The sequence below is a fragment of the Borostomias antarcticus genome, assembly GCF_949987555.1.
Source record: "Borostomias antarcticus genome assembly, chromosome: 21".
Classification (NCBI taxonomy): domain Eukaryota; kingdom Metazoa; phylum Chordata; class Actinopteri; order Stomiiformes; family Stomiidae; genus Borostomias; species Borostomias antarcticus.
In genome coordinates, this window is record NC_140254.1 from 2,153,291 (window position 1) to 2,181,178 (window position 27,888).

The 27,888-nt window shown below is 50.9% G+C and overlaps 1 protein-coding gene across 3 annotated transcripts; it reads left to right on the plus strand.

Annotated features, from left to right (window-relative positions):
• Positions 1-977: 977 nt before the first annotated feature.
• phactr4a (phosphatase and actin regulator 4a) lies at positions 978-27,529 on the plus strand. Of its 3 annotated transcripts, XM_084455633.1 has the most exons (16): positions 978-1,130; positions 1,756-1,866; positions 4,260-4,302; positions 16,213-16,383; positions 16,486-16,566; positions 16,684-17,949; positions 18,367-18,732; positions 20,515-20,649; positions 21,159-21,756; positions 22,125-22,378; positions 22,688-22,850; positions 23,237-23,292; positions 24,104-24,165; positions 24,423-24,560; positions 24,939-25,015; positions 25,658-27,529. In XM_084455633.1, the coding sequence occupies exons 3-16, from the start codon at positions 4,290-4,292 to the stop codon at positions 25,671-25,673; spliced, it is 3,396 nt and encodes a 1,131-aa protein (XP_084311759.1). In that variant the 5' UTR covers positions 978-1,130; positions 1,756-1,866; positions 4,260-4,289; the 3' UTR covers positions 25,674-27,529. The 3 variants fall into 3 exon arrangements, with proteins under 3 accessions (XP_084311759.1, XP_084311758.1, XP_084311760.1); XM_084455632.1 differs by lacking the exons at positions 978-1,130; positions 1,756-1,866; positions 4,260-4,302 and adding an exon at positions 7,804-8,068; XM_084455634.1 differs by lacking the exons at positions 978-1,130; positions 1,756-1,866; positions 4,260-4,302; positions 20,515-20,649 and adding an exon at positions 7,804-8,068.
• Positions 27,530-27,888: the final 359 nt, after the last annotated feature.

Consider the following 27,888-nt stretch of genomic DNA (forward strand, 5'->3'; position numbering starts at 1 on the left):
AGAGCAGTGCAAAATGCTAGTGAAAAAAAGGATAAGCTAAGAACAGTATACAAAAAGTAGTGCGGTCTGTACAGTATACTGTGAGTGTGGAGATTGTAATGTGTAAGTGAGTGTGTGTATGTGTAAGTGAGTGTGTAATGTGTAAGTGAGTGTGTATGTGTGTATACAGTATCATGTACAGTACATTCAGTGGTCATTTACAAGTGTCTCACAACGGTGTGTCTCAACGGTGGCGGGGTCCGTGTCGTGGTGGGGTGGGGAGGGCGCGGGTCAGAGGGGGACACCATCCTTGATGAGGTCTTTTGAATTGTCCTGTGGTTAATATGCTGTCAAAATCTCAATTGCATTTTTCTATATCTTTCTCTGGAGCAACAGCTTCTTCTGCAGCTTAAAGTAGGCTAAGGGAAGTTCATAAACACTGACTGTTCATGAGGCCTTTTCACTCACTATCACTCTGATGAGAGTATGCTGACAAAAATACCCTGGCTGGATCACCTTACAAAACCTGAAATTCTGGCTTCATTATTTCCTGTGTTCTATAATGTCACAGTTTTCTAATGTTACAAGAGACTGTGAGAGGCTTACTTGTACCTTAACAAAACATGCAACAGTTTGCGCAGTACATGGTCAACCAGGATAGCCCATGGGCACGGAATGTCACCTGTTTGGTGCTCAGCCCTGTTGAAGACGCGCTGAAATGGCGACACAGGCCAAGGTGTGCTCCAGTGTTATGTGCGTGCGTGTGTGTGCGCGCGCCAGAGCCTGTTGCTTGCTCACGTGTCGTCGGCCCCAGGGCAGGACCTGTGTGGAGTGGTGCGGTGCATTGTGGGGCTCAGCCCCCTCTGTTCCAATTCACCCTCTGGTCTGCACTCTGCACACGGAGCGGCGTTCGCTCCCCTCTCTGTTTGCCTTCCTGCCTGCCCCTATCAGGAGGCCGTTGCCCTTCAGAGCAGGGAGGCGAGGAGGTAGCAGGCAGACCTGGAGCACGGCCTGGAAATCTGAGCGCAGGACAGCAGAGTAGCCTAGCTGAAGCTCTGATCAGCGTCTAGTGAATAATTTGTAGGAAACCTCGCCTTGCCCTCGCACTGCGAGTGGGCAGCTCGAGTAGGGCCGCACCAAAAATGAGCAGGGTAAGTCATCAATTTCTTCTTCTCTGTAATCTCTCAGTGAAGTAGTCTTGAGCTTAATCACTTCAGTTAAATCAATTAGCCTATCATCTAAAATAGGCTAGGCTGACTCGCAATCTCCTGAAAAGGTGTTTTTTTGTTTCAATGGGCCCAACCATAGAGGTTTATATCAGATATCCTAATCTGCTTAATGGGGGTGAGGAGACGATTGGTAGGACTGGTTCCATCAGGTGATCCTGCACAAACACTGTGGATTAGTCCCAGTGAGGGTCAAATAATGTGGTGTGTGCGTGCAGACAAAGTCCTTGCTCTTCGGCAGTGAGTGCATGTGTACAGTACACCGGACTGGTCTCGCCAAACCAGTTGGACAGAGAAAAGATGGCCAGGCAATGGCATACAATCCCTTCCTCCTATGATGTAAGATAAAGCCTACTCAGCAATACTAGATGGAGTCTGTATAGTTTTATCTTTTGTGCTGAAGCAGCTCATCATTCCCAGCTATTCTGTTGTTTTTCAGGCAAGCTTGTCATAGGCTACATTCACTGATTTCTCAAGACCTACAGTTTATTTCCTTCTTTAGGTAGCCACGTGGTATGCTAATTTCTTTTTCTAATGACTTTTTTCACAGCAATATTCAAAGTCCATCATTCTTCTTTTTTGAGACGGGAGTTTCACACAAGCTGTAGGACTACATTAGTTGAAGACATTGTCAGAAGGCCAATGGTCTTCAATAGCGAATGTAAGTATACTACATTGATTATTGTTGATAATCACTGTTTTAGAAAAGGTGACTGGCTGTCTCGTAGCTGAGTGTGTAGGACTACCTAATTGTCACGGCTCTCGCCGAGAGGTAAGATGCCCCTAGCTCACAGACATTAGGGGTTACTACAGCTTCTAGGTCCAGACATTTAATGTTAAATTCCATGCATTGTAACCAGTCATTCCTGTGGCTCTGCCTCAGCTCTGCACCAAGCACACCGGTTTCAATTATGTAGTGTAGGTCAGATACTTCACTTCCAGTCTGAGCTCTTCCTCTTATTCTTCACATACAGTTCATAGGCTACTGTAGGCCATGTCACGTGGGCAGGGATAAGCTGGTTTGTTTTGGTGACGGGACTTTGCTCAGAGCACATTCCGGAGGGTTGGCCGATAGCGCCCACTCCCCGCCCCCCTTTTTGTTTGAGGGTTGGACCGCACCTACTTCACATGGCCAATTGCACGCTGAGCTACCCTCTTGAATTGCTGTGACTGTGTCTGTTGAACTCTCCCGAGGCTGGGGAGGGTTGGCTGGCCTCTGGGTGATCAGCGTCAGGCCTGATCCTGTCCCGGGAGTGTCTGCCACCAAGACTCCCACTCTCTCGCTTCAGAGAGCTTCTCTGAGCCTCTCCTGGGGGCTCAAAGCCGTCATTAGCTTGCTGCGATTAAAGCCGCGCACTGAGGAACACCTGAAGGCTCTGGGCTCTGCTGACCACAGTGACCACGTCTGAGACATGAGATCTAATGCTATTAGCCAGTGGTTGCACATGGCCCTGTTTACCTCTTGTCCCGCTGTCCAGAATAGAAAAGAACAATATTGCAAATTGGATTTTCTCCGCTGTAACGTACCCAAACAAAAGTCCAGCATATAGTACTAGTGTCTGAGCTTGATTTTAAACATGACGTGCAAAGTGTACACATTTCCTGGTGTGTACTGTAGCTTGCTTGGATTGGTTCCAAGATGAAATCCTGAATCCATTTTCACATTAACAGCTGCTCAGGGTTATCTAGGTCTAACAGTGCCGTTTTAGTAGTGCATTCGAACACCTGGCTTAGGACAAAATGTTCTGTGCTTCGACCTAAGCTTGGCCTCCAATGGTGACAGGTAATGTTTGCTAAGGGACATGCAATCAATTGTGACTCAGCTCCGTTTTTGCCCACCAGAGTGGGTCACAGAATTAATGTGCAGTAGCTTGCAGGCCAGTGAATTAGCAAATTATGTCATCGCTGGCGGCTGGCACAGTTCGAGTCCTCTACCCCCATCTGCTCTCCTTTAGCCTCTGAGTAAATCAGCACTGGAGTGGCCTGGAAAACTCAACATCAATTTACTCAGTGTGGCACTGAGAAGTCCGAGTCCATTGTACATGATCACAGTCTGGGAAGTGAGCGTGGGAAGGAACCGTTTATTGTATCATAATGATTATGAATCCCTCTTCCTCTGAGTGAACGGGAGCGTGGGCGTCGGAAGAGGGAGGTGCTTTAGTGCTCTATGGGTGTTTTACTCCAGACTCACTGTAAAGGCCCATTTATTAGGGCTGGGTATCGATTTGAATTTCAAGAATCGATTTGATTCCGATTCACAAGGTTCAGAATCGATTACCACGATTCAGTTTGATTCGATTCAATATCAAGACTAAAAACTTTTTTTGTTTGTTTTTGCTGTAACCTTAATCGATACTGATTTCCAAAAATGAATGAATGAATGAATCATTGAATTAATTAATGAACTATTCATTCCTTCATTTATTCATTCATTCATTAAATGATAATGATAAATGGACTGCACTTATATAGCGCTTTTCCACCTTAGCGGCACTCAAAGCGCTTTACAATGGCCTCTCATTCACCCATTCACACACACACCAATGGCGGTAGCTGCCATTCAAGGTGCTAACCTGCTCATTGGGAGCAATTTGGGGTTAGGTGTCTTGCTCAAGGACACTTTGACATGTGGACAGTCGTAGCTGGGATCCGAACCACTGACCCTTCGATCACTGAATGACCCACTCTACCAACTGAGCTACAGCCGCCCCTAAATAAAAGATAGATTTTGGGATTCATGAATCGATTCTGAATCATTTGATCTCTGATGTTGTGTGTTTCCTTATTCCCACTCACTCTGAGGTGTTAGGAGCTCGGCGTTGATGGTGTCTGTCTCCAGTGACGAGCAGAGAAGCTTGTTTCACAGGGGTTGCTGCTGCCGGGGGGGGGGGGGGGGGGGAGTACGTCTAGACTGAGTCTTGTGACAATGCACATTGGTGCTGGACATAGGCTTAATTTGTGTCTTGTGCTGTGTCTTGTGTTCTCATTTTAATTTCCACACATTAGTTTTGCCAGTTGTGTTTTCCTCATCCTCTCATGTTTTGCCCTATCCAGGAGCTGCCAACCGCTGAGCTTCCAACACTGATGGAAAATCGTGGTAAGGAGAGAAAACAAAACTTTTCTTCTCATGTTTTATCCTTTGATTCACAACTGAAATGGCGTTGTCCATCATTTTGACCCGGGCATTTAATCCAGCATACCTCCTCTATGTATCTCCAATCCCTCAAAACTGAAACCCATCTCAAAATAGTTCTCATATCTTCAATTGCAATTTGAGTGCATCCTCATCCTGTCAGGGAACTATCAGATATCAGAGGTAGTGTCAGTAGACCTGAGAGTGGTGAGTCAACAGGGTGAAATGCTAAGTTGCGTAGCTCGACGTTAAGGCTGTGGGAGTGACGCATACCTGCGTTGATACAGCCTCTCCATCTGATTGGGCCCCTCCCCCCGGGAGAGCACACCTGTAGGTTATAGAGAGTCACACAAACACACACAGGGCTTGGTTTAACACACACAGGGCTTGGTTTAACACACATGGGGCCCTGAGTCCAGTTTCACTCCAGTTTCACCACAGCCCTCCATCTCTGTACAGCAGGAGAGACGGTGTGGTGTCAGGTTAGGTATACACACACACACACACACACACACACACACACACACTCTCTCTCTCTCTCTTTGGATTTGACAAGGACCGGGATGACCATACAGTCTGAATATACTATGTGTGAGTACTGTATCTCTCTTGTACTGTATCTCTCTTGTACTGTATCTCTCTTGTGTTGCAGAATCTGTATACGTTTGTTTACGCGATTAGTGGTACTGTAGGCTACTGAATGAATGACTATGTGCTTTGTGTCAGACTTGACAACAGGGGACTGAACAGCGAGCTGAGTTATGTGGGGGGTTGGTGATCATGTGATGGGGTGATTTGAGCGGATGCCGGCCTCCTCTGACCCCCCTCATCCAAACAGTGAGAGATGTGGGGCTGTGTGGCAAGGCGACCCGGTGTCGTCCTCCCCTGGCCCAGCGCAGCACGGGTCAGGAGCACGGGTCAGGAGCAGGGGTCAGGAGCAGGGGTCAGGTCTCCTCCAACCATCCCATCCCAGGCCGAGCCCAGTGGCGAAGCTGACTGGGGAAAAAATAACCCAGCTTCCTGAGTGTCTGAACAGCGGCTGCTCTTGGCTCTGTGTTTGAGTTGTAATTTCTTCCGGTGACCTGAATTCTTCAAGTAGCCCTTTGCTTTGAGCTGTGCTTTGGCCTGTGCTGTGACTTGATGACGAAACACCAGAGCTTCAGTCATTCAGAAGCCTATTTTAATTTAAATTTTAGCTGTTTCCCAGAATTGGCGTTCTAATGATCATAGACCAGATGGTTCATTGATAATTCTCAGTGATGAGAGGCAGACTAGCTAGCAGACAGCCAGCCCTGGTCTCCAGGGTAGTGCTCCTAATTCATTTCCTTTTATCACAAAGCTGATCCAATAGCTTCACATTCCACACATTCCTGCCTGTCATTTCCTCCAGCTGGTGGTGTCACGTCATAGCCCAACTTAGACTATAGAGGGCGCCACATCCTTACACAAACATAGTTGCTCCACAACTTATTGAGCAAGCTCTTGGAAACCGTTGAGTCATTTTCAGAAATTCTGAGGCACTTTTTTTTCATCTCGGTAACTAGCTATCGTCATATTCCTTTTTTCCGAGCTCATTGCTGTATCACGTACACTCTAACTGCTCCATTTAGAATGGGCGGCAGCTTGGCTGGTCGTCACACAACTCAGACTATGGTGTTGAAATGTCAGAGCTGTACAGTACAATAGTCCGCCTGCATCTGAATTGTTTCCGGCACGTGCGAGCTGATTGGTTGGTCTCGCCACTATAGGCTGTTAAGGACTCTCTCACAGGGTAAACAAGCCAGAACATTCCTACAGCCGACTTGTCTGTAACTCATTAATTGAGCGTGACTGTTCACACACCCCTGAATTGTCTTTGCCATTGGTGTAAAATGATGAACATTTTGGAGCTTTGTCCTCACCTTTCTAATGTAAGAAAGTATCATATTTACTGAGAACAATGGTTTGCCATTGTTTTCATAGGGAGTCTGTCTCCCTCCACAAAGTGATTTAGCAATCAAGGGTGTCCGGCTGACAATTAGTTCACCAGGCAGTGTGGCTCTGGCTATTATCAAAGCTGTAGCCTACTTGATAAGATTCCCGGTAATGGAATGTGTCTTGTCCGTCTGGACTGTGTCTTCTCGCACCAGCTTTTTAGGGGGTTGCTTGCCAGACAGGTTTATGTTTTATGTTTCATGTTCTGTCTTAACAGTACTAAGAGAGGTTTTTTGTTGCTCTGGCTTCACCGCCAGACTGGCTGCATGTCTCAGGCTGACTGTTGTACCTTCTTGAATGCTTGGGCTGGTCTCTGTGCAGGTTGGGTCTCCATAGCGTCTACCAGCTGAGTATTCCTGGCAGTGGGCTGTGCTCACTGTCCCTGACTGGCCGTAGGACAGACGAGCGTCCCCCTCCCTCCTCATGTCTCTGTCCAGGAGCCCGCTCATACCGCACCCCCCCCCCCACACACACACACACACACACACACACACACACACACACACACACACAGCGCTAAGGCCTGAAGAAAATGTTCACCCACAGGATCAATGCAAGATTGAACACTGTTCTTTGTCAGTTCAGTTGTTTGCTGTCAGTCCTGATGTGGAATAAAGTAAGCATATTGTCTGAGACATTTTGAGTCTCCTAGATGTGGGCTCAGGTGTTTCAGGGGAATTTTAGCGTACAGTGAGGTGTTTTGATGGTGTTTATGTGTTCCCGGAGGACGTTATTTCTCCCTCTACAGGTACAGTAGACAGATGGTTTCCGAGTTGCATTTTTGACACATCTTCTTCACGGACTATCTTTAGCTTTTTTCAAATTAACTAGATGCAGACAATTAGTACAAAGACAGTTGGTTTTCAGTAAGAGTTAGCCAACTATGCTCTGAGAAGATCAGCTTCCCGGGAATCCCTGCACTGTCTTGACTGATCACAACAATGCATACACCTCCTTACTCATGCGTGTACATATATGGTCAACCGGAGTGTCATCGGACACTTCTGTGATGTCACTTCCTCTTCCCGGGTGCCAAGCTCCACCCAGGGTCCGGCTCATCTTCCACTTCTCGTGTTACCTCTGTGTGGAGAGAGAGCCCTCCCCTTCTTGCCCTTGGGGGAGCCGTCGTGTGGTGTCAGGCCGTGGACGGGTGCTGGAGGGGCCCCACTACGAATCCCTCTGTGCTCGACAAGACGTGTAGCCCACTCCAAGACACACACACACACACACACACACACACACACACACACACACACTGCTCGCCTCTGAACTTTGCCCCCGAAAAATCTGCTCCTAGGAATGACAGGCATGTAAGACTGCCGGTATGCCTTATTGGCGTACCTTATTTATGAAGTCAGAAAACCAGGAAGGGAGGGACTTAGCAACTGTGTGAGTGAGTAAGCGAGTGTGTGTTAGAGAGAGAAAGAGAGAGAGGGAGCGAGAGAGACCAAAACACACACAGGGAAGGGAGGGGAGGAGGGTGAGACCAGAGGGTTAGCGAGAGAGCGAGCGCGTCGCTGTGAGCAGGACAGTCTTGGGTTACAGGAGCGCTGAGGCAGGTTCCAGACGAGCGCAGCGGCCGGGTCCGTTTCTCCTTCCTCTCCTCTTCCTGTAGCCCCCGGTGGCTCGGGCTCGCTTGGCCTCTGGAGAGGCGGGGGCCCCGCGGGCCGGCAGGGGGACGGCAGCGCTAGCATGGGACAGAGCGCCAGCGTCGAGACAGCGGCCCAGCAACCGGCAGTCAAACACAACAACACCGGTGAGTCCCGTCGCAAGGGGCCGGCGTGGAGCCCGGAGTTAGCCTGTACCGTCGGCGTGGGCCTCTAGAGAACGGACCGCGTTCCAGTTAGGTCGGAGAGGCGGGCCCGTTCGTGTTGGCGCAGAGCACGACACGGGTGTGGATATACAGTGTTGGCTACACACACACACACACACACACACAGGTGTTTTTGTGTAGGAGAGCGTTCTGGAGAAGGCGGCAGGCACAGACAGGTGAAGGGGGGAATGTGTGTTGGATGGAATGTGGTGATTGTGAAACAGATGAAACTCACTGACTCTGCCGTCTGTCTGCACTCCGCTCTCTCCCTCCCTCTTCTCCCTCCGTGGAACAGAAGAGCTTTTTTATTAAAACACTGTTGGAGCCGGAGGTGCAAGGCACCAGTTGGCATCTCAACTCTGCCTATCTGGATTAATGGACTGCAGTCGGACTCGGGAATGCCAGAATCCCAGCTCCTACAGTATCATCATGTCAACTCAAGTTTGTCTGTTGCCCCTCAAGCCCCTGTCTTGCTCTGTAGGTTACAGAGTCAACAAGGAAACCTGTTTGTTCTGCCACAGGGCGGAACTTGCAACCGTTTGATTCGGGGCTGTTGGCCTCAAGCTCTGTAAATTGTGCATAGAGGTTCTTCTTTGGGGAACTGTAGAACAGGCTCAACTCCAGCTCATTGTCGAATCTTGGGATTGTGAACGGTTCTAATGCAACAACGTTGTACTGTAACTTAACCCACACCTCCATTTTGGTCCTTTTGCCCGTTGAGAATATAAACCACATGACGCGGTCACGGTTGGCTGGGCATTCTGGTGAACTTTGGAGCTGCTGCTGTATCTGCCTTGTTTTGTTATGGACTTTGAGTGACGTTGTCGTCGTCCATCATTAAAACTAGCCACGGCTAGTTAAACTGTTGTTGCGGGACAACTCAGTGCGAAGGGCAGTGTGTTATCGTGGCCTACAGTAGGTTCTAACAGGCTTCCAGCTCGTCACACGAGGCGGAGCGTGGCCTTGCCCTGCTCTGCGTGCCTCGCGTGTGCGTGGCCGCGGGGTATTTTTACCAGCGCAGAGCTGCACGCCGTGCAGTTGTTGTCAGGGGCTTTATTGACTTGCTGGCATGTCAGGCCTTTGGCATGAGAGCAAACAATGACCGGGGCTCCGCTGGCCACGTTCCCTCGCTGTGAGGGCGCTGGGTTTGGAAGCGCAGGCACGCCGGCCTCTGTTAACAGCGAGTCGTCCTGCCGACCCTCTCGCTAAATCAAATCCCACGGCGGGGATGCTGAGTAATCATGGTGACCTCGGCGATCCCATCACGAGATGCTGAGTAATCATGGTGACCTCGGCGATCCCATCACGAGATGCTGAGTAATCATGGTGACCTCGGCGATCCCATCTCCTCTGGGACGTTGCCCTGCAGAGGAGATCTGCACCTGCTTGGAACAGGCTGATGAGGTCAGCTGTCTCTTGACTAGGCTCCCTGTATAATACTACTACTACTACTACTACTACTACTATTACAGTACTACTAATACTACTACAGTACTACTACTACTACTACTACTACTACTACAGTAGTACTACTACTACTACTACAGTACTACTACTACAGTACTACTACTACTACTACTACAGTACTACTACTACTACGACTACTACTACTATTACAGTACTACTACTACTACTACAGTACTACTACTACTACAGTACTACTACTACTACTACAGTACTACTACTACTACTACAGTACTACTACTACAGTACTACTACTACTACTACTACTACTACTACTACTACTTCTAATACAATTATTACAGGACCTCGAGGGGTCTTTAATCGGCCGCACGGCAAGTGACACACACGTGAGCGTCGACACCACACACACGCACACATGCATCTTCAGTTGTCTCCGGTGGAATTTGTCCTCTGCATTTTCCCATCCAAGCTGTCCTCCTCCAGGGGCAGCCAGGAGCAGTGGGCAGCCTCGTCAGTGGCGCCCGGGGACCAAGTCCAAGTACTCAGTCCTGGTCAGGGACAGGTCTGAAGAGCATCTGTTCTTCTCCATGTTTTTCATATTGGGTTCTTGGGAGGAAACCCTTGCGAACACAGGGAGAACATGCAAACACAGAAAGGCCCAGGAGACACCCCACCTGAGTACCTGACAACCCTGGGGAGAACATCCCCAGTGCCAAGCGGGAATCGAACCCAGGGCCTTCTTGCTGTATGAGGCGACCGTGCCAAGTACTGTGCCACATACTGTAGCCTACAGTTCGCACAACCCAGAATTGTGTAATTTAAGAGTGTGAGATTTCTGTTCCAACGAGGTTCAGTGATTTATGTTGAGCCTGGTCGTATTAGGCTAAAGGGTCTTGTTATTAGAGGTTACATGGTCTTTTTGCTCCGTGAGTTGGGTTACAGAGCCTCTAGACTGGTAGCTGGTGTTCTTCGTGCTGATGTTGGTGTTCAGCCCGTGGATCAGCTCTCTCCGTCCTCCCAGCCCATCTCTGACCTCCGTCTGTCGGGCCGACGACGCCTTTCTTCTCGCCGCCGTTCAGCGACACCCGGCGTCTCGCGTTGTCGCCCGCTGTTGTGACACGCGGTCGCTCGCCCTCCGTGCCATAGCGACCGTTCGCTCCACCGACCCGAACCCCCCCCCCCCCACACACACACACACACTCCCGACCCTACGGCCCTTGCCCAGCGGGTGTGTGGTGGATAAGTGTCAGGGACAGCTGGGAGGCCATTGTGCTTCAGACAGAGGTCGGCGACCCCAGGAGGATGCGCGCACACACACACACACACACACACACACACGCATACCCCCCTCGGAGAAGCACATAAGCCAGACACAACCTTGTTTATCCTACAGAGATGAATGAACCTGACCAGGGGAGGGGCGAGGGTGTGAATAGTTGGGCCGGCAGCACCGTAGCGCTCGTTTTAATGCACAGCGCAGCTCCGAACAAGGCAGGTTAGACCCAGCCGTGTAATATGAGCACAGTGTAGCCATTGCGCAGGCATGGCATGGCTTGTCCTGAGTTTGTTTTGAACTCGGCGGAGGAGGAGGAGGATATTAGTGACTTTTGATACAGTACTGTTCCTGCATTGTCCCGTAGCCCAGGGAGAACGGTCTGTTCCCAAAGAACGGCCGACGTTTAACCTTGACAGGAGGGGCCTCAGGAGGCTGCGTTATCTCCCCGGGCTCGTCAGGCTCTCCAGTTCTGCATCATGCCCCCCGTTCTCCTGTTAACAGCGACATTTTAGGCCGGAGGTTGAGGAAACGGCGCGCTCTCTCTCTACCACGCGGGGCCGTGCAGACCCTGTGTCACGTGCCGGACGGCGGACAAACCCAGCCTGACGGGAGGCCGCGTCTCACGAGACGGTTCGAGGGCTGTCCCCTGCGAGAGCGGCCCCGTCTCCGTCGAACTCTGAGGCAGCGAGGAGGAGGAGGAGGTCCCAACCAATACTGCCCCCTCCAAACTCTCTCTCTCTGACGTGTTTAATGAATAGACAGACTCTCCCTCTCTCTCTCCCTCTCCCTCTCCCTCTCTCCCTCTCTCTCTCTCTCTCTCTCTCTCTCTCTCTCTCCCTCTCTCTCTCTCTCTCTCTCTCTCTCTCTCTCTAGTAGACACCCTTTGCTGCAGAGAACTGATTGTAAATTATGTATTTTGTGGATTATTTTGTCTGCCATTAAGTGTCACAACTGGGTAAGGAGAGGTTTCCTTGCTTCAGGGTACATGGTCTCTCTCTCTCTCTCTCTCTCTCTCTCTCTCTCTCTCTCTCTATCCCTCTTTCCCTCTCACATTTTCTCGAATCTGTCAAATCGCCAGAGTGAAAATTGATCCTTCGCTTTCTTCACAGACGGCAGTAACAGTCACAGCTAGCTACCACTCCTCCTCCTCCACTCTTTCCTATCTCCTGGTGATTCTGGGAAGCATTAGTGTGGAGGGGAATGAGGGAGGAGGAGGAGGAGTGAGAGGTGGGGGTGGGAGGAGGAGGAGGAGGAGGAGGATGGAGTTGCAAATTGGCTCGCCTTGGAAGTATGAGCTCAGCAGTGAGGGGTGGATGAGTGTTCCATATGTGGATGTTTTTTTAGGAGCTGTGGTTGTGGGGTTCATCCTCACCTCTCGAGGGAGTGCCGCCCGCCAACCCCCCCCCCCCCCCCCCCCCTAATCAGATCCTCGGGCTGGCTTGCTGCACAGCGGCAGTGTTAGTCCAACCAGCTCTGGCCTACGAACCGGACAGTGAGTAGGATCGACACAAGACGCTGAGTCTTATCATGTCCTCAGTGACCTCACTTCCTCTGGGATGTTCGGTTCCACAGGCTCAGCATGTGCGATAACACACACTTCATGACACCCAACACCTTGAATGAGATCTGAACATTGTTCATCTCCCATTAAAGGTTCCAGCCGGGCTGACGAGGTCAGCTGACTCTTGACTAGGCGACTTGTAGTAGCATGTGCACAGCCCAATATTGTGCAACAGATGGGGTGTGTGCATTTGTGTTTGTTTTGCGTGTGTTTGTGTGTGTGGGTGGGTATATGTGTGTGTGCACGCGCACACGCAACTCAACACCTAAGAATGGGAGGTACAGTAGGGTTTGGTTCACATCAGGACGGCTGCATCAGCTGAAGACGTGAGTCACAGTTTCAGTCAGAGGCGTCCATCCCTGCAGGGTTTTGCTTATTTTGGTATCATTTTCAATAACATACTGTACTTTATTTTAAGCCTACCTCTCAGAAGACTAATATACCCCACTTCCCAATCCTGAGCGAGTTTATTGTCATCTTGCCAGGACATCGTTGCAGTATTAACTTCTTAGAAAATAAAGTGGACTGGTTTGAAGTGAAGTCTGCCAGTAGAAGAACAGCAGAATGTCATGTAGCTTTTCCTGCTAGCATGTCGGACAGCTGCCACAGCCCAGCGGGCATTAAAGGAAGGAATGTCTGCCTGTAGTACCCCTCACCCAGGCCCAGCGCCTCTCCTCCCCAGGACCCACAGAGGAATGTAGCACCAGCTCCTGCTCAGGCCTCATGTCTACTGTACACACGGACATGGGGTACCGCAGCCAGAGGCCGGTCGCGTCACCACGTACTGGAACATCCACTTACAGTCTGGCTTCCATACACTAGAAGACTAGAAGGCACCCTCTCACATCTAAAGACAAATGTGTTGAGTTTTTAGTCAGAGATTTCGCAAAGACCGGGATCTTGCAGAGTCGTTATTTGCAAGACCACGTTTCGCAGGCTGCAAAGGTTTCCCTCCACTTTTTTCCCTTCTCCACTCTACTGTGGTACAAATATCTCTGGCCGGTTTGCTGTTTAGTGCTGGAGAGATGAGTGCGGTTGTTGACAGTGTTCACGTTCAGGGTGGTTCTAGGGTCAGACCTTTAGGGGGGGCTCGGCCCCCAGAGACTGTAAAGAGGTTTGTGCGCAAAGTTTTTTTTCTGTGAGGTAGAATAAATGTGAGAGAATCGTGCTGACAACAGAATCGTGCTGACAACGGGACGCATAACATTACTCATTTCACCATCGCATCATACTCATCACAAACAATCTAATTCATAGTCAATGATAAATTACATAATCTTATAACAAGTACTGTACTAGGGCTGTAGGATTGTATCGATACAACGATGCATCGCGGTACGTAGTCTCGCGATACTGTATCGATCTTTCAGCCCGGAGTATCGATACAGCCGGGCGCTGTAAAATAAAAAAAATAAAAAAATAATTTAAATTTTTAAATCCAGTTTAAAAAGCATATTCTACAATATTAAGTTAAAAAAGCATACATATAAATAATTTTGAAAAACCATAAATACTACAATGTTGACAGTTTAAAAAGCATGGATATCAAATGTAAAATATTTATTAGCTAGCTCTCTGTCCAGTCATTGAGTTTGAGTTATCTATATAGTGCATTTGAGCCATTCAGTTTTCAGTCTTGAACACTTAAAATCTTTCAGTAAATGATGTGTGTATCGCAATACGTATCGTATCGCATCGTATTGTATCGTGACCTCTGTATCGTGATACGTATCGAATCGTGACCTGTGTATCGTGATGCGTATCGTATCGCGAAATCCAAGATGATATACAGCCCTATACTGTACACATGTAAACATGTTGTCCCCCACCCATTATGCATGTTCCCTTGTGGTATCAAGCCCCCTGCTTCTCATTAGGCGTTTTTATACAGAGATCCCACTATATTGCCCTATAGAAGACCGCTCAATTTTCTGTCTTTGTTTGTTTATAATGAACCAAAGACAGACAGCATAATGTGTTATTTTATATAGCATCCCGGCAATCTGGAATCGAGATGCATGACCCTTGGACGCAACATTCACTAGTTGTTAAACAAGTCCATGCACCTGTAAGGTCAAAAGTCCTATAATGAATGTCGAAATACAGACATATTTTGCGCTACTAATGTCACATCATGTGTATCAATGATTGACCAAAGTAAGCTCTCTACAAACCATGGTAGAGTAAATAAGAGTACAATAACGTCTCCATCTAGTGGGCAAACAAGTCCATGCACCTGTATGGTGTAAAGTCCTATAATGAATGTTGAAATACAGACATATCTAGCGCTACTAAACACCTCAAGCTCTACTCTCTGCGGATGTAGAAAGTAAATGGTTTCCCGAGTAAACTTGTCTGAGACTATACTGAGACACCAAGCATAGTTTTTGATGTAAAAATCTAAATGTGCTTGTCAATGGAAAAATGCATTGGAAAGGCGCCCCTTTTGTGGTGGATTCTGGTACTACGGGGGGACTGACAGACTCACTAGCTGAATCCCAAATCGCGCACTTAGGCGAAAGTGCAGAGCACTCACGGCCTTGTGGCCTTGCATGCGCGTTCCCGCTAAATCCACAAGGGCTCAGGGTAGTCCCAAAACGGAATTGCTAGGTCCACAAGTGCGCCACTGACACCATTTTGTGCACTTTAACCGCACCTACCGAAAGTCCGCAATTTCGCGGACTTAGGAGCAGAAAATACCCACAGAACACCGCGTCTCATGTGACACAGTGCTTGAGTGCATCCGAGTCATGATCCGAGTGCATCACACATAAATCATGACATTTGCCGATAACACAACATTTATCTTGAAATCCACATGCTGCAAACATATCCCACCAAACATAATTTTTAAATTATTATTTAATTAAAACAGACGTCAATCGGTCAATTTGCAGAGCTGAGCGGAGAGCTGAGGGGAGCGTCAGAGGGACACGGCAGCCAATGAAAACGAAGTGGGAGGGGCATTGAGCTAAACTGGCTTGGGAATCGTTGGCACGCCGCTGGAAGTGCTGTCCCATTTAATTCACGGCCCTGCACCCTCTGGCCCTTCCAGCTGACGTCAATTAAGTGCTCAGGCCGCAAGTGCGAGGGGCCGCAAGGGTGGTTCGCGCACTCAGATTGGGATTCAGCTTCTCACCCACTCACTGACTCACTCACTCACGACGTGACACCGGCCAACCTAAAGCCCCCCCCCCTTCGGCTGTCGCCGGGTGAGGGACAATGAAGCAAAACATAGTATTTGGGACATAAATAAATATCAGAAGGGTTTGGGGAGAATCCATATTTGATAACAGTGTCAATAACATCATTTTGGAGTGAGCCTTGGCATTATATAAAAATAGTAATGCAAGGTATTTAGTACTACCATGGAGTCTTGACTGTCTACATTCTCACCTGGTTGTCCCCCATCCGGTGACAGACGAAGGGCCTTGCTCCGTTACCATGGAGCTATAAAAGACCGCCACAGAAGCACAAGACCCAATTCGTATTTCTATTGGCTGAGGGAGGGAGAGTACATTAGATCTGTCTGCCAGGGTGTCGCCGCGTTTTGGCGTTTATACAAGTATTAATTAGGGCATATCTCCGGTTCTATTTGGAGTACAAACATAATATTGGTATCGTTGGAAAGGTAAAAATGCCTTCTCTTTTTTATTCTGACATCAGAAATGTGTCTGCGACAGTGAAATCAGTTGAAAAGTCAGTTGGCATAAGGCGGCCATTTTTTGTACACACGCACAAGGACAGGAGATGTGTCCTTCCAAGGGTTTCTCCAGCGGTCAATGACCATCCTAGCGTCTCTCTCTCTCTCCCCCTGGTCCTCAGGCGATGAGGTGGACCTGCAGCGCAGCTCGACCGGCAGTGAGGGGGGGATCTCTGGGGACGGCACCCCTCCGTCCAAGCGCAAGGGCAAGTTCTCCAGCCTGGGCAAGATCTTCAAACCCTGGAAGTGGCGGAAGAAGAAACCCAGCGAGAAGTTTGCAGAAACCTCCATAGGTAGCGAACGAACCATACTGAATGTTTATAGACTGTTTGTAACTATATACAAGTACTGTTTCTGCTTCATCTTCATAGAAACTGTTTTTTTATTATTTGCAGTCTTGGAGAGGAAGATCTCCATGAGGAGACCCAGACAGGAGCTGGTCGACAGAGGGGTGCTGAAAGAAATCCCAGAGAATGGTGTGTAGTATAGACGCACAGCCCAGACGCACAGTGCTTAAGAGTAGGACAGAAAACACACACACAACCTGCCTCGGTCTAACCTCTTGATCTGTGATGTGTTTCCGCGCGAGACAGAGAGCAACGACGCAAACTTCTCCAAAGCCCCGCCGGTGAAGAACGGCCACCCGTTGGCGTTGGACGCGGACCGCGTGTCCGAGTCGGGGGGCCGCGAGCCCAGGGGGGACTCTGACGCCAAGACGAGCCTGAACCCCACCTGGCTCCTCCAGGGGGACGAGCGGCGAGGCAGCACCCCCCCGGAGGGGCTGGAGCGCCGGAGCAGGGTCCCGTCGGACGCCTCCCGGAGCAACCGGGCACCGCTGGACGTGGACTCTCTCGCCCGCCTGGCGGTGGAGGCGGACCGACGGAGCCGCCTGCCTTCGGACCAGGAGTGTAAAGGAGGCTCGTTACCCAGAGGCTCGCTGCCCAGGGGCTTGTTACCCAGAGGCTCGTTACCCAGAGGCCAGGAGGAGGGCAGGTATAGGAGAGAGGGCAAGGACGAGAGGAGAGACCCCCGAGAGGACAGGAGAGACCCGCGGGAGGAGAGGGAGGACAGGGGGAGGAAGGACGAGAGGGAGGACAGAGAAAAAAGGGAGCGGCGAGATGAGAGGGAGGGAGGGGAGCGGAGGGAGGAGAAGGACAGAAGAGACCGGAGAGATGACCGGATGGAGAGAGAAGAGAGGGAACGGAGGAACCGCGACGACAGGGAGAAGAGGGAGGAGAGGAGAGACGACAGGGAGAAGAGGGAGGAGAGGAGAGACGACAGGGAGAAGAGGGAGGAGAGGAGAGACGGTCGAGGCGACCGGGACGAGAGGAGAGAGGAGAGAGAAAAGAGAGACGAGCGGGAGAGGAGAGACGACAGGCGAGAGGAGAGAGACAGGAGAGACGAGAAGAAAGATGAGCGCGAGCGGAGGGAAGACCGCGACAGACGAGACGACCGGGGGGACAAGAGAACTGGACGGGAAGAGAAGGAGAGGAAGGAGGAGAGAGAGAGGAAGGAGGAGAGGGAGAAGAGGGAGGAGAGAGAGAGGAAGGAGGAGAAGGAGAAGAGGGAGGAGAGGGAGAGGAGGGAGGAGAAAGACAGGAAGGAGAGGGAGGAGAAAGACAGGAAGGAGAGGGAAGAGAAAGACAGGAGGGAGGAGAGGGAAAGGGAGAGGAGGGAGGCCCGCGAGGGGAAGTCGGAGTCTCAGAGGCCCGTGGACGAGGCCGGCCCTCCAGCCAGGCCTCACTCTGAGATGGACTTCAGGCCTGGCCTGGTGAAGACAGCCTCCGAGGACAGCAGGAGGGTCCGTTCCGCCTCCGAGGCGGCCGACCGCAGGGCCACCCTGCCCAGGCACTCCACAGGTGAGATGCCCCCCTCCCCACATCACTGGTCACCCTGGCTGTCGCTACCTGTTTCGTGTGTGTGTGTGTGTGTGTGTGTGTGTGTGTGTGTGTGTGTGTGTGTGTGTGTGTGTGTGTCGCGTGGCTGCAACACTGTGAAACCACCCTCATAAAATGTGTAGATTTGGCTGTAATAGGTGTACCTCTACCTCACTCCGGCTAAGCTGTTTAAAAAGCTGCTTATCTTACAGCGTTGAGTAACAGCTTAGCTCAGCTCGCCATTGTACATGCTCAGCGCTTTTCATTGTAAATGTTTGTTGCAGGCGCACTTTGAGCTCAGAGGGGAATGAGGGGCGTTCATTGGCCTGACCTCTCCCTTCCTGCGTGCATGCGTGCTAACGTGCATGTGTGTGTGTGTGTGTCTTGTCCCTGCTGTAGAGTCCACTGGCGTCCGCTTCGCCCCGGAACCTGACGCCGTGCGAGACTCCCAGAGGGAGCCGCCCCCACTCAAACAAGCCATGCTGCCCCCCAAGAAGCTCCCAGCACCCACCTCCGAGCCTACCCCCTCCTCCTCTTCCTCCACCTCCTCCTCCTCCACCTCCTCTACGTCCGCCGCCGTAGCAGTGGCCAAGCCCCCCAGGACTGTCTCCCTGGTCAGCGACGACCCTCCCCCCTCCCGCCCCGCCTCTGCCGTGCCCCCCGCAGGGGAGCCGGACGCCCCGCCCCCCGTCCCGCCCCATGCCAAGCAGCCGCCCGCCCCCCCGCCCAAGCCGGTCAATCGGAACAGCAATCCCGCGCTGCTGGGTGAGTCCAGTCCTGTCCTGCCGCTTTCACTAGGGCTGGGTATCGATTCGAATTTCAAGAATCGATTCGATTCCGACTCACAAGGTTCAGAATCAATTATCACGATTCGATTCGAGTCAATATCGATTCAGTTAGTGTTACTAAAACCAGTTTTTTTTTATAGCTGTAACCTTAAAGTTATGCAACACATCAATACTAGGGCTGGGTATTAATACTGATTTCCAAAAATGAATGAATGAATGAATGAACCATTGAATGAATGAATGAACTATTCATTCCTTAATTTATTCATTCATTCATTAAATAAAAGATCGATTTTGGGATTCATGAATCGATTCTGAATCATTTGATTCAGAATCGATTAATCTATTTTTTTAACCCAGCCCCAGCTTCCACTGTTTGTTCTTTGTACCGTTGTGACTCTCCTTCCCAGCTCCTCGGCCCTAAAACAACGTTGACATCGTGGAACAAAGCAAAAACAAACAAAACAGTAGCTCTCTTTTCAGTGCGGTTTGAAAAGTCTGGATGTAGTCGATACATCGTAACTGGCCTTCAGTCACCCTAGCCCCCCCCCGCCCACCCCCCCCCATACCAGAGCTATGATCTGTCTGGACGCTCGGCTTCAGCTTCCCGTCACTGCTGGGTGTTTTCCCACACAGGCGGTACTCGGAGTGCGGTTTCAGTGTGTGCGCGCGCAGGGCAGTCTCCTGAGAGAGGGACAGGCCGTGGCTTGTCGCCGCTGCCAGGCGGGGCGTGATGACGCTGCTTGCAATCTCCCCCCCCTCACAGACCAGACCCTGGAGGTGGCGTCGGAACATAATATGGCGTCGACTCCGATTGGCTGTTTTGTGGCGTTCCATGTCCTTTGCCCCAGCATGTCCCCAGCTGCCCGGGGTTTCAGCCCAGCCCAAATCCTGGGTTCATGCTGCGAGAAAACATACACATGCACACACACACACACACACACACACGCACACACACACATTCACACAATACTGTAAACACACTGCCTTCCCTAAACGCACAGTCTCAGCCCTAAGGAATTTGTCGTGACCCTCATACATTCCTATCCCATTTTGTTGTCTTCTCCAAACATACAGTGGACTACTCCAAATATACATATTCACACTCACACTGAAACACTCCCCCCGGTCATAGTGGGTGTGATTGCGACATCCCTCTGTGATAGGTTCGCTGAGTCTGGGCTCTTATAGGCTGTGCCAGTGCTTCAGGGCCATGGGACGTTGGGGCTTGTTGTTTTGTTTTTCAACCGTGTGTAGCAGTCTCCAAGGACTGCTCTACCACACGCACACACACACACACACACACACACACACACACACACACGCACACACACACACACTGGGAGCGTTACTGCATACTCAGCAACAAGCGCTAAATCTTGCAGCTGCTGCTGTTTTTCCTCCATTCCTCCTTGCTCCCCTCGGGTCTGTAGCACTGCAGAATACAGAAGGCAGTTCCCATCAGTTGACACCAGTTTACTACAACCCAGGGACGCATCAATAACATCTAATCCTTGCTCTGTGAGCGATTAAACAAGTCCCTCATGTCATGTAAAAAGTGAGCTAGACATGGTCTAGACCATGACCTGGGGTAACTCGGGTTGTGTCAGCCCGCGCACACACATGCCCAAACACGCGCGCGCACACACACAGCCCAGGCCTGTCCGGTTGTGGCCTGCTACACCACCAAAGTGTACCAGAGCCACACTCCAGCCCCTTGACCCCCCCCCCCCCCCTCGTCTCCACTCATCTCCGGCAGCCTCCACATTGCACAGGGGCTCCCGGGGCCAGCCGGCGTCCCGCCACTGGACCAGCTGGAGACGGCAAGGAGAGCTGGGCCTCTACCTCTCCCTGCCCATCTACCTACGCCACCGCGCCGGACAGTCCTGCCCAGGTACCCGGCGGCCACCGCCGCTCGCGGCCCCCGCGGTCACGGCTGTAGCACGCAGTAGCGCGGCGGCTCCGCCCCCTTGCCGCACCGCACGCTGCAAGTTGCACCCGGCTAACTCGACATGGCTGCCGAGAAAACCGTGCATGGAGTGTGTTAACCGCCACTTTAGCCAGAGCTAACGGATTGCGTGTTAGGCTGCCGGCCTCAAACAAGACTAGCGAAACATGATAACTAATGAAATGTTTGTCAGGAGGTTATGAATTATGACCGTGAGTCATCTCCTTGCATACGTTGATACTTGTCCCGAATTACAGCAATGTGCTTTGCTTTCCATTTTGTTTTGGTAGTACTCCCATTCATTCACAGCCTTGAAAACTTGGGTTAGGGTTAGAAACTGCTGCAGACGCACTATAACCTTCTAACCCCTGGCTGGCACGTTTGGAAATGTCTGTGAACTTGCGTATCGTAAAGGTCTGGTAACGTTAATGGTTTGTCACGGTTTGTTTTAACAGCGGAACTCACTCAGCCAGGAAGCGGCATCATCGTGGTGGCCGCCCCCACCAGGCGTTCCCCGCCCACCCCACCCAAGAGGATGACCCCCGTCACCAAGCGCCACTCGGAGGACTCTACTCCGCCCACCCCGGCCGCGGAGCCGCCACCCCCGGCCTCCTCTTCCTCCGCCCCTCTCCCCGCGCCTGCCGCCGCCGGAGCCGCCGCCCCTGCCGGGCCCGCCCCCGAGGACGGCAGACCCTCCGACCCGACGTCCCCGCCCCCGTCGCACATACCCCCCTCCCCTCCCGGCACTCAGCCGCCCAGCTCCGCGCCCCCCCCGTTCCTCACCCCTGCCCCCGCCCAGAGGACGGACCCCCCCGCCCCGCTCCCCGGCCACAAGATGGACCCCCCCACCCCGACCACGGACGCCCCCAGCCACCTTCCGGCCATCCCCCTGCACATCCTGATCAAGCGGGCGCTGGCCAGCCCGGGCCCGGCCCAGCCCAACCCGGACGGCTCCCAGAGGGCCCACTCCCTGCTGTTTGAGTCGCCGCCAGAGTTCCTGATGGAGGCTGGGGGCCGCTACTCTCTCCCCGTCACCATCGAGCCCCTCAGACTGTGAGTGTTCAGTAGAGATACCGGCCAATTCAGAGACGTCCGTAACGTACAGCACTCGACACACGAGAGAGAGGCTGTGAGAGCTTCACACCCACATGGACTCCACATCCACTATCTCCTTCAGCTTTAATCGTTTCTATTGTGTCTTTTTCCTCTCCCCTTGCCTATCTCCCTCCCTCCCTCCCTCTCTCTCCTTCTCTCTCACTCTCTCTCCATCTCTCTCTCCCTCTCTCTCCATCTCTCTCTCCCTCTCTCTCCCTCTCTCTCACTCTCTCTCTCCCTCTCTCTCCCTCTCTCTCCCTCTCTCTCACTCTCTCTCCCTCCCTCTCCCTCTCTCCCTCCCTCTCTCTCTCTCTCCCTGCCTCCAGGCCTGAGGACGATGACTTCGACATGGAGGAGGAGCTCCAGAAGCTGCATCCCCGCGTCAGGCTGCCCCCCCAGCGGCAGCCGGAGCTGGAGGCGCGCAGCAGGAGGGGCCTGGTGGGGGACCCCCGCGTGTCGGTCATCCCCGAGGGCCGCGGGCCGGGGGACAGCAGCGAGGACGACGAGGAGACCGACTCGGACGGCCCCATCCTCTACCGGGACGACGACGAAGATGAGGAGGATGAGGAAGGCCCGCCCAGTGAGTTGCTCTTTGTGAACTCTTCCGTATGAGGGTCACATCCAGTGTTTTGTGTGTGTGTGTGTGTGTGTGTGTGTGTGTGTGTGTGTGTGTGTGTGTATGTGTGTATGTGTGTGTGTGTGTGTGTGTGTGTGTGTGTGGTGTGTTTTAGGGTTGCACGGTATACCGGTATCAACGGTCTGTGTGTGTGTGGAGCCTAGGAAGGTCAGCTGCTAGGAAAACAACGAATGCGTGTTCAAATAAACGAATAAGCCTGTGTTTTAACGGTCGTACGCGCGCACGTGTGTGTGTGTGTGTGTGTGTGCGCAGGTGGCCTGGCCAGCCGTGTGAAGAGGAAGGACACGCTGGCACTGAAGCTGGAGAAGCAGGAGCGGCAGGAGCGCGAGGACCAGGAGGACCAGGACGGCCCGGCCTGGCAGAGCCGGGAGCAGTGGGAGGCGCTGAGGAGCAAGATCAGCAGCACACTGACAAGGTGGGTCAACAGCATCCAGAACTAGCCCCCTGACCCGGGAACTAGCCCCCTGTCCCGGAACTATAGCCCCCTGTCCCGGAACTATAGCCCCCTGTCCCGGAACTATAGCCCCCTGTCTTGGAACCACAGCTGTGTGTGTGTGTGTGTGTGTGTGTGTGCGTGCGTGCGTGCGTGCGCGCGCGCGTGCGCGCTCGCACGTGTGTATGTGTGTGCGGGTACGTGTGTGTGTTTGATCTTTCTGAGTGCAAGTGTTGTGTGTGTGTGTGTGTGTGTGTGTGTGTGTGTGTGTGTGTGCGTGTGTGTGTGTGTGTGTGTGTGTGTGTGTGTGTGTGTGTATCTGCGCCAAAGTTGCTCAACGCGTGTCTGTGTTGTGTTTCTGTAAACAGGAGGTTGAGTCAGAGACCCTCGGCAGATGAACTGGAGCAGAGGAACATCCTCCCAGGTAAAAACCCACTCCGTCCACCTCTGCCTCTCTCAGCCTGGGACAGTTGTGCACACTCCATGTTCCTCACAGCCACAGCTGCATGTTCTTTTCGTTCAGCCTGGGAACTTGCTGTTACCTTTTTATTGCAGTACTATTACTCTTCTATTGCAGTACTATTACTCTTCTATTGCAGTACTATTACTCTTCTATTGCAGTACTATTACTCTTCTATTGCAGTACTATTACTCTTCTATTGCAGTACTATTACTCTTCTATTGCAGTACTATTACTCTTCTATTGCAGTACTATTACTCTTCTATTGCAGTACTATTACTCTTCTATTGCAGTACTATTGCTATTCTCTTCAGGCATGCTGATTGTTCTTCCCCCAACACAAAGTAATGGGGTCTTATAGCCTGAAACACAAACGATTGCGTTTGGACGCCACCATGTGGTGCGCCGTGGTATGTGCGTCGCGTGAAACCCCGTTTGCGTTGCTGCATAATCAGATTGATTTCGCCTGATTGCTAGAGTGCACTGTAACAGCATGAGGACCAGTCTGTGGCGAGCTTGTTAGGGATGTCCCAACTAAACGCGTGTTCAGAGATGTTGGTTAAACGTGTGGGGCTCGTCCTCGAGACGAAAAGCCGCCATGCCAGGCGTTTGTGAGACAATGCAGGGCCTTGTGTGGGGGAAGGCTGTGATTAAAGCGACTCCTGTTACGCCTGTACGCCAGAAGAAGCTCAATCCTGCTTCACCTGAGACTAGCACTCTCTCTCATGGAATGTCTCTCTCTCTCTCTCTCATGGAATGTCCTCTCCCTCTCTAGCCAAGACCGAAACGGACCGACGAGCGGAGAGGAGCGAGATCAAACGCAGACTCACCAGAAAGGTCAGGCTGAGACATGAGTGTGCGCGCGCACCTGCACACACACACACACACGAACACACACGCACGCACGCACAGATCAATTCCGAGATCGAACATAAACCTTTGAATTTGTAAACAGTGAACGCACTCACCTAAAACAGATGTAACATTAATGTGTGAAAACACTTCAATGCAACACACCGCATCACATGACCTATGACCTACAGTACAGCGAAGCCCGTAGCTCAGTCTGTCCGCTGTCTCCCCTCCACCCCCAGCTGTCCCAGAGGCCCACGGTAGCCGAGCTGCAGGCCAGGAAAATCCTGCGCTTTCATGAGTACGTGGAGTGTACCCACGCCCACGACTACGACCGCCGTGCGGACAAACCGTGGACCAAGCTCACCCCCGCTGATAAGGTTAGGACCTGACACACACACACAAGGTTTAAGCTGTCATTTAAGAGTCTCTGAGCTTTCAGCTGGAGGAGACTAGGGGACTAGGGGGGATTGGGTCATCAACTCAAGACAGGATTTGCATTCCAAACAGATGGTGTTGAGTTAAATAAGAATCCTTGGAATGAAATGTGGAATCTGCCTTTAGTTGAGTTGTGAATTATCTGGTCCAGTGAAGCTAGAAGAATACGGAGAGTGGGGAATTGCGTAATACGTGAAAGTATTGAGCTTTTCCAGGCCAGTGATGGTAATCTGAATGCTGTGGTTTTAATGGACCTGCTGGAGGATGCGTGTGCTGGGGACACTGTGTAACTGCTGTATGTGTTCCTTCCTCCCTCTCAGGCCGCCATCCGCAAGGAACTCAACGAGTTCAAGAGCTCCGAGATGGAGGTTCACGAGGAGAGCAGGATCTACACCAGGTCAGTCTCTCTCTCTCTCACTCTCACTCTCACTCTCACTCTCACTCTCACTCTCACTCTCACTCTCACTCTCACACTCACACACACACACACCTCTATTAATAATTCAGCCAGACGCCAACTTTTGGTCTGTATTGCTCACTATGAATATTTTATTTGCTGAAGCAAAAAAAATCTATGTTCCTAACTCCACCAGACTTTAAGAATTTCTAAAAGTTAAGTTCTGAAGGGAGTCTGAAAACCATATATTTGTGACCCGGTCAGTGGCATGACCTCTAACACGAAGAGATAAAAAGACACCCAGAGTCCACCATACCGATTAGCCTAATACTGTAGGTACTGGATCTTGTAGATGAGGAGAAAATTCTGAGTTCTGCACACCAGATAGCTCCCGTTAAAAGTTTTTATTTTTATTTTTTATTGGCAGTGACCTTTTGAGGAAGGAAGAGCCTTGGATAGATACTTTATTAATCCCCCTGGGGGATTAATAAAGTATCTATCCCTTTGGCAATTTGGCCTTTGGGCTCAAAACAACACTCGAAACAAAAAAATCTTTTAACAGAGCTATCTGGTGTGTGGAACACTATTTTCTTCTTATAGACCTCTAACACACCATTACCCCTCCTCTGCCCTGCTGTTCAGGTTCCACAGGCCCTAGCTAGCTGTCTGTCACGGCCGGAGCAAAAGCACTTCAACCCGGGGCTAGAGGGACCTCAGTGAGGAACATAGTCCCGCCTCCCCCCTCCCCCATGGAGCAAGCCCAGGCCCGCCCCTCTCCCCAAAGGCCCCACCCCCACACTACTTCCCACCGCATCTGAAGCCACGGACGAGGGGTGATGTGGCCCTTCATTCTGACCACTGACCGGCCTCGGTACGACTGGACTCAGACTTAGGGCTGCCGCGCTACTGATAACCGCTGCCGTCCGCAGACAGGGCCCAGCGGGTGGGGGGAGTCGGCCCGTCGGTACGACTCCGAACCCGCAAACGAAGGACTGGAGAGAAGCAGGGGAGAGGGAGAAGGAGGAGGAGGGCAAGTGGAGTGTTTGTACCTAGTCTGTCACCTGGGCCACTGTGGAGGTTTTCTGTGCCAACATAGAGATGGGGGGGGACTCCACGGCCATGACCTCTTCAATAATTGAAACGTCTGTTGTGACAGAAGAAGAGCTGTGTCTGGAGGACTGTTTGCTGTGAAAGGACAGTGTGAGAGAGACTGAGAGGGACAGTCGATTTCCTCGCTCCCGTCTTCTCCCTCTCTCCGCGTCCAGACTCCCTCGGGCAATACAAATCCAACGAGGCCTTCACCTGCTTTTTAGAGTTTGTCAAAAATATTTTCACTCTTCCGATCAGGAAGAAAAATGTACAGATATTTGATCGTAATTCTTCAGATTATATTTGTAATGGTGGTACTAATTATTATTGTCAAACTGACTGTAAAGTTCAAGTGTAAAACTGGAGTTGTGTTAAGACCATGTTGTGTATGTGTGTCTATGTATGAGCTGTAGATGCAGGTTTATTCAAGGGTGCCCACACTGGTATCAGCCTTATCTCTGACATGACCCTATAATATAATGTGCATTTGATGTTTAAGTGTAATATATGTTACATCCACACTATTCACAGAGTGCTACTGTAAGGTGGAAATGTGAACTGGCTTGCTACACTAAAGGGTGTGTTGTTTCAACCATGAGCTGAGTAGACTCAGCTGTAGCGTCTATGAACCTGCTCTCTAGCTTTTGAGTCCTCAATGGCACAGAGCGCAACAGCACCCTAGTCTCCATATGTGCACTTTTTACTGTATTTTGTTCATAATTTAAATGATTTTCTTGCAGCACATAGAGGATGGCTAATCTTTTAAAGGGGGGGGTAAAAAAAAAGAAATTGTAAAAAAAGAAAAAATTTGACTATAGAATAGGAATTTAGGCGTACACTTCTATTCCTTGATGGTTGGCAAGACTGCAGCAGGAATATGCACATATTTTTTACTTCACGTCGTTTTACTGTACGATGTGTGTATGGGCCGGTGGTTGGCCTCCACTGTATTGGTACATTCTGTAGATTTGATTGACTCTATATTGTATATGTTTTCATAATCCTAACAAATGTTTTAAATGTAATTAAAGTGTTACACAACTCTATTTTCTAAACAGTACAACCTAATAAGAAATCGGCACAGCAAAGGGTTTATTACAAATGTATTGTGTTTTGTTTTTTTACGAAGAGGTCTTTAAAACTGACTTACAACTCTGTATAAATGGTCGACTGGCATTCAAATTAAAAGAAAATGATTATAATGATAATTCATACCTATCGACTGCCTGCTGTCATCCATATAGACCAGCTCTCCCTGTGAAAGGCAGGCCAGATGAGGGCACTGTTGCACAGAGTCTATATTTCCCAGCACCTGGTGGAACACACAGGCGTTTGTGGGGGTTGTTTAAGAAAACAACAGCAGCCTTGAGAGAGTTTTCTTTTCTATCTACTGGAGAAATGTATACTATTGACTGACAAAATAAAAATCCCTTTTATACAAAGTAGTATAATCACTAATGCACCTGTACGTTTGTGTGTTTAGTATTGTGTATCTGTCTGATGTGTGTAGTCTGACTAACCCTTCCAGGCTGTGTCTCCCTCCTGGCTGGGTGCAGTGGTTACTGGAGAACTATAGACAGCTGAGGGAGTGAGTCTGCTGCGCTCCACCCTGTACTACCGTTGCCTGCTGCAATGCCAGGACCAGAAGCTGGAGCCCGTCAACACCGCCTCCTTCAGCAACTCTTCTGCTCCGTCATGGGCCTGAAGATAGCCCCCTGGGCGCGTGGTAGGGAGAACGAACAGGACGCCCGGACACATACGGAGAAAATGTATACTGTGTACGC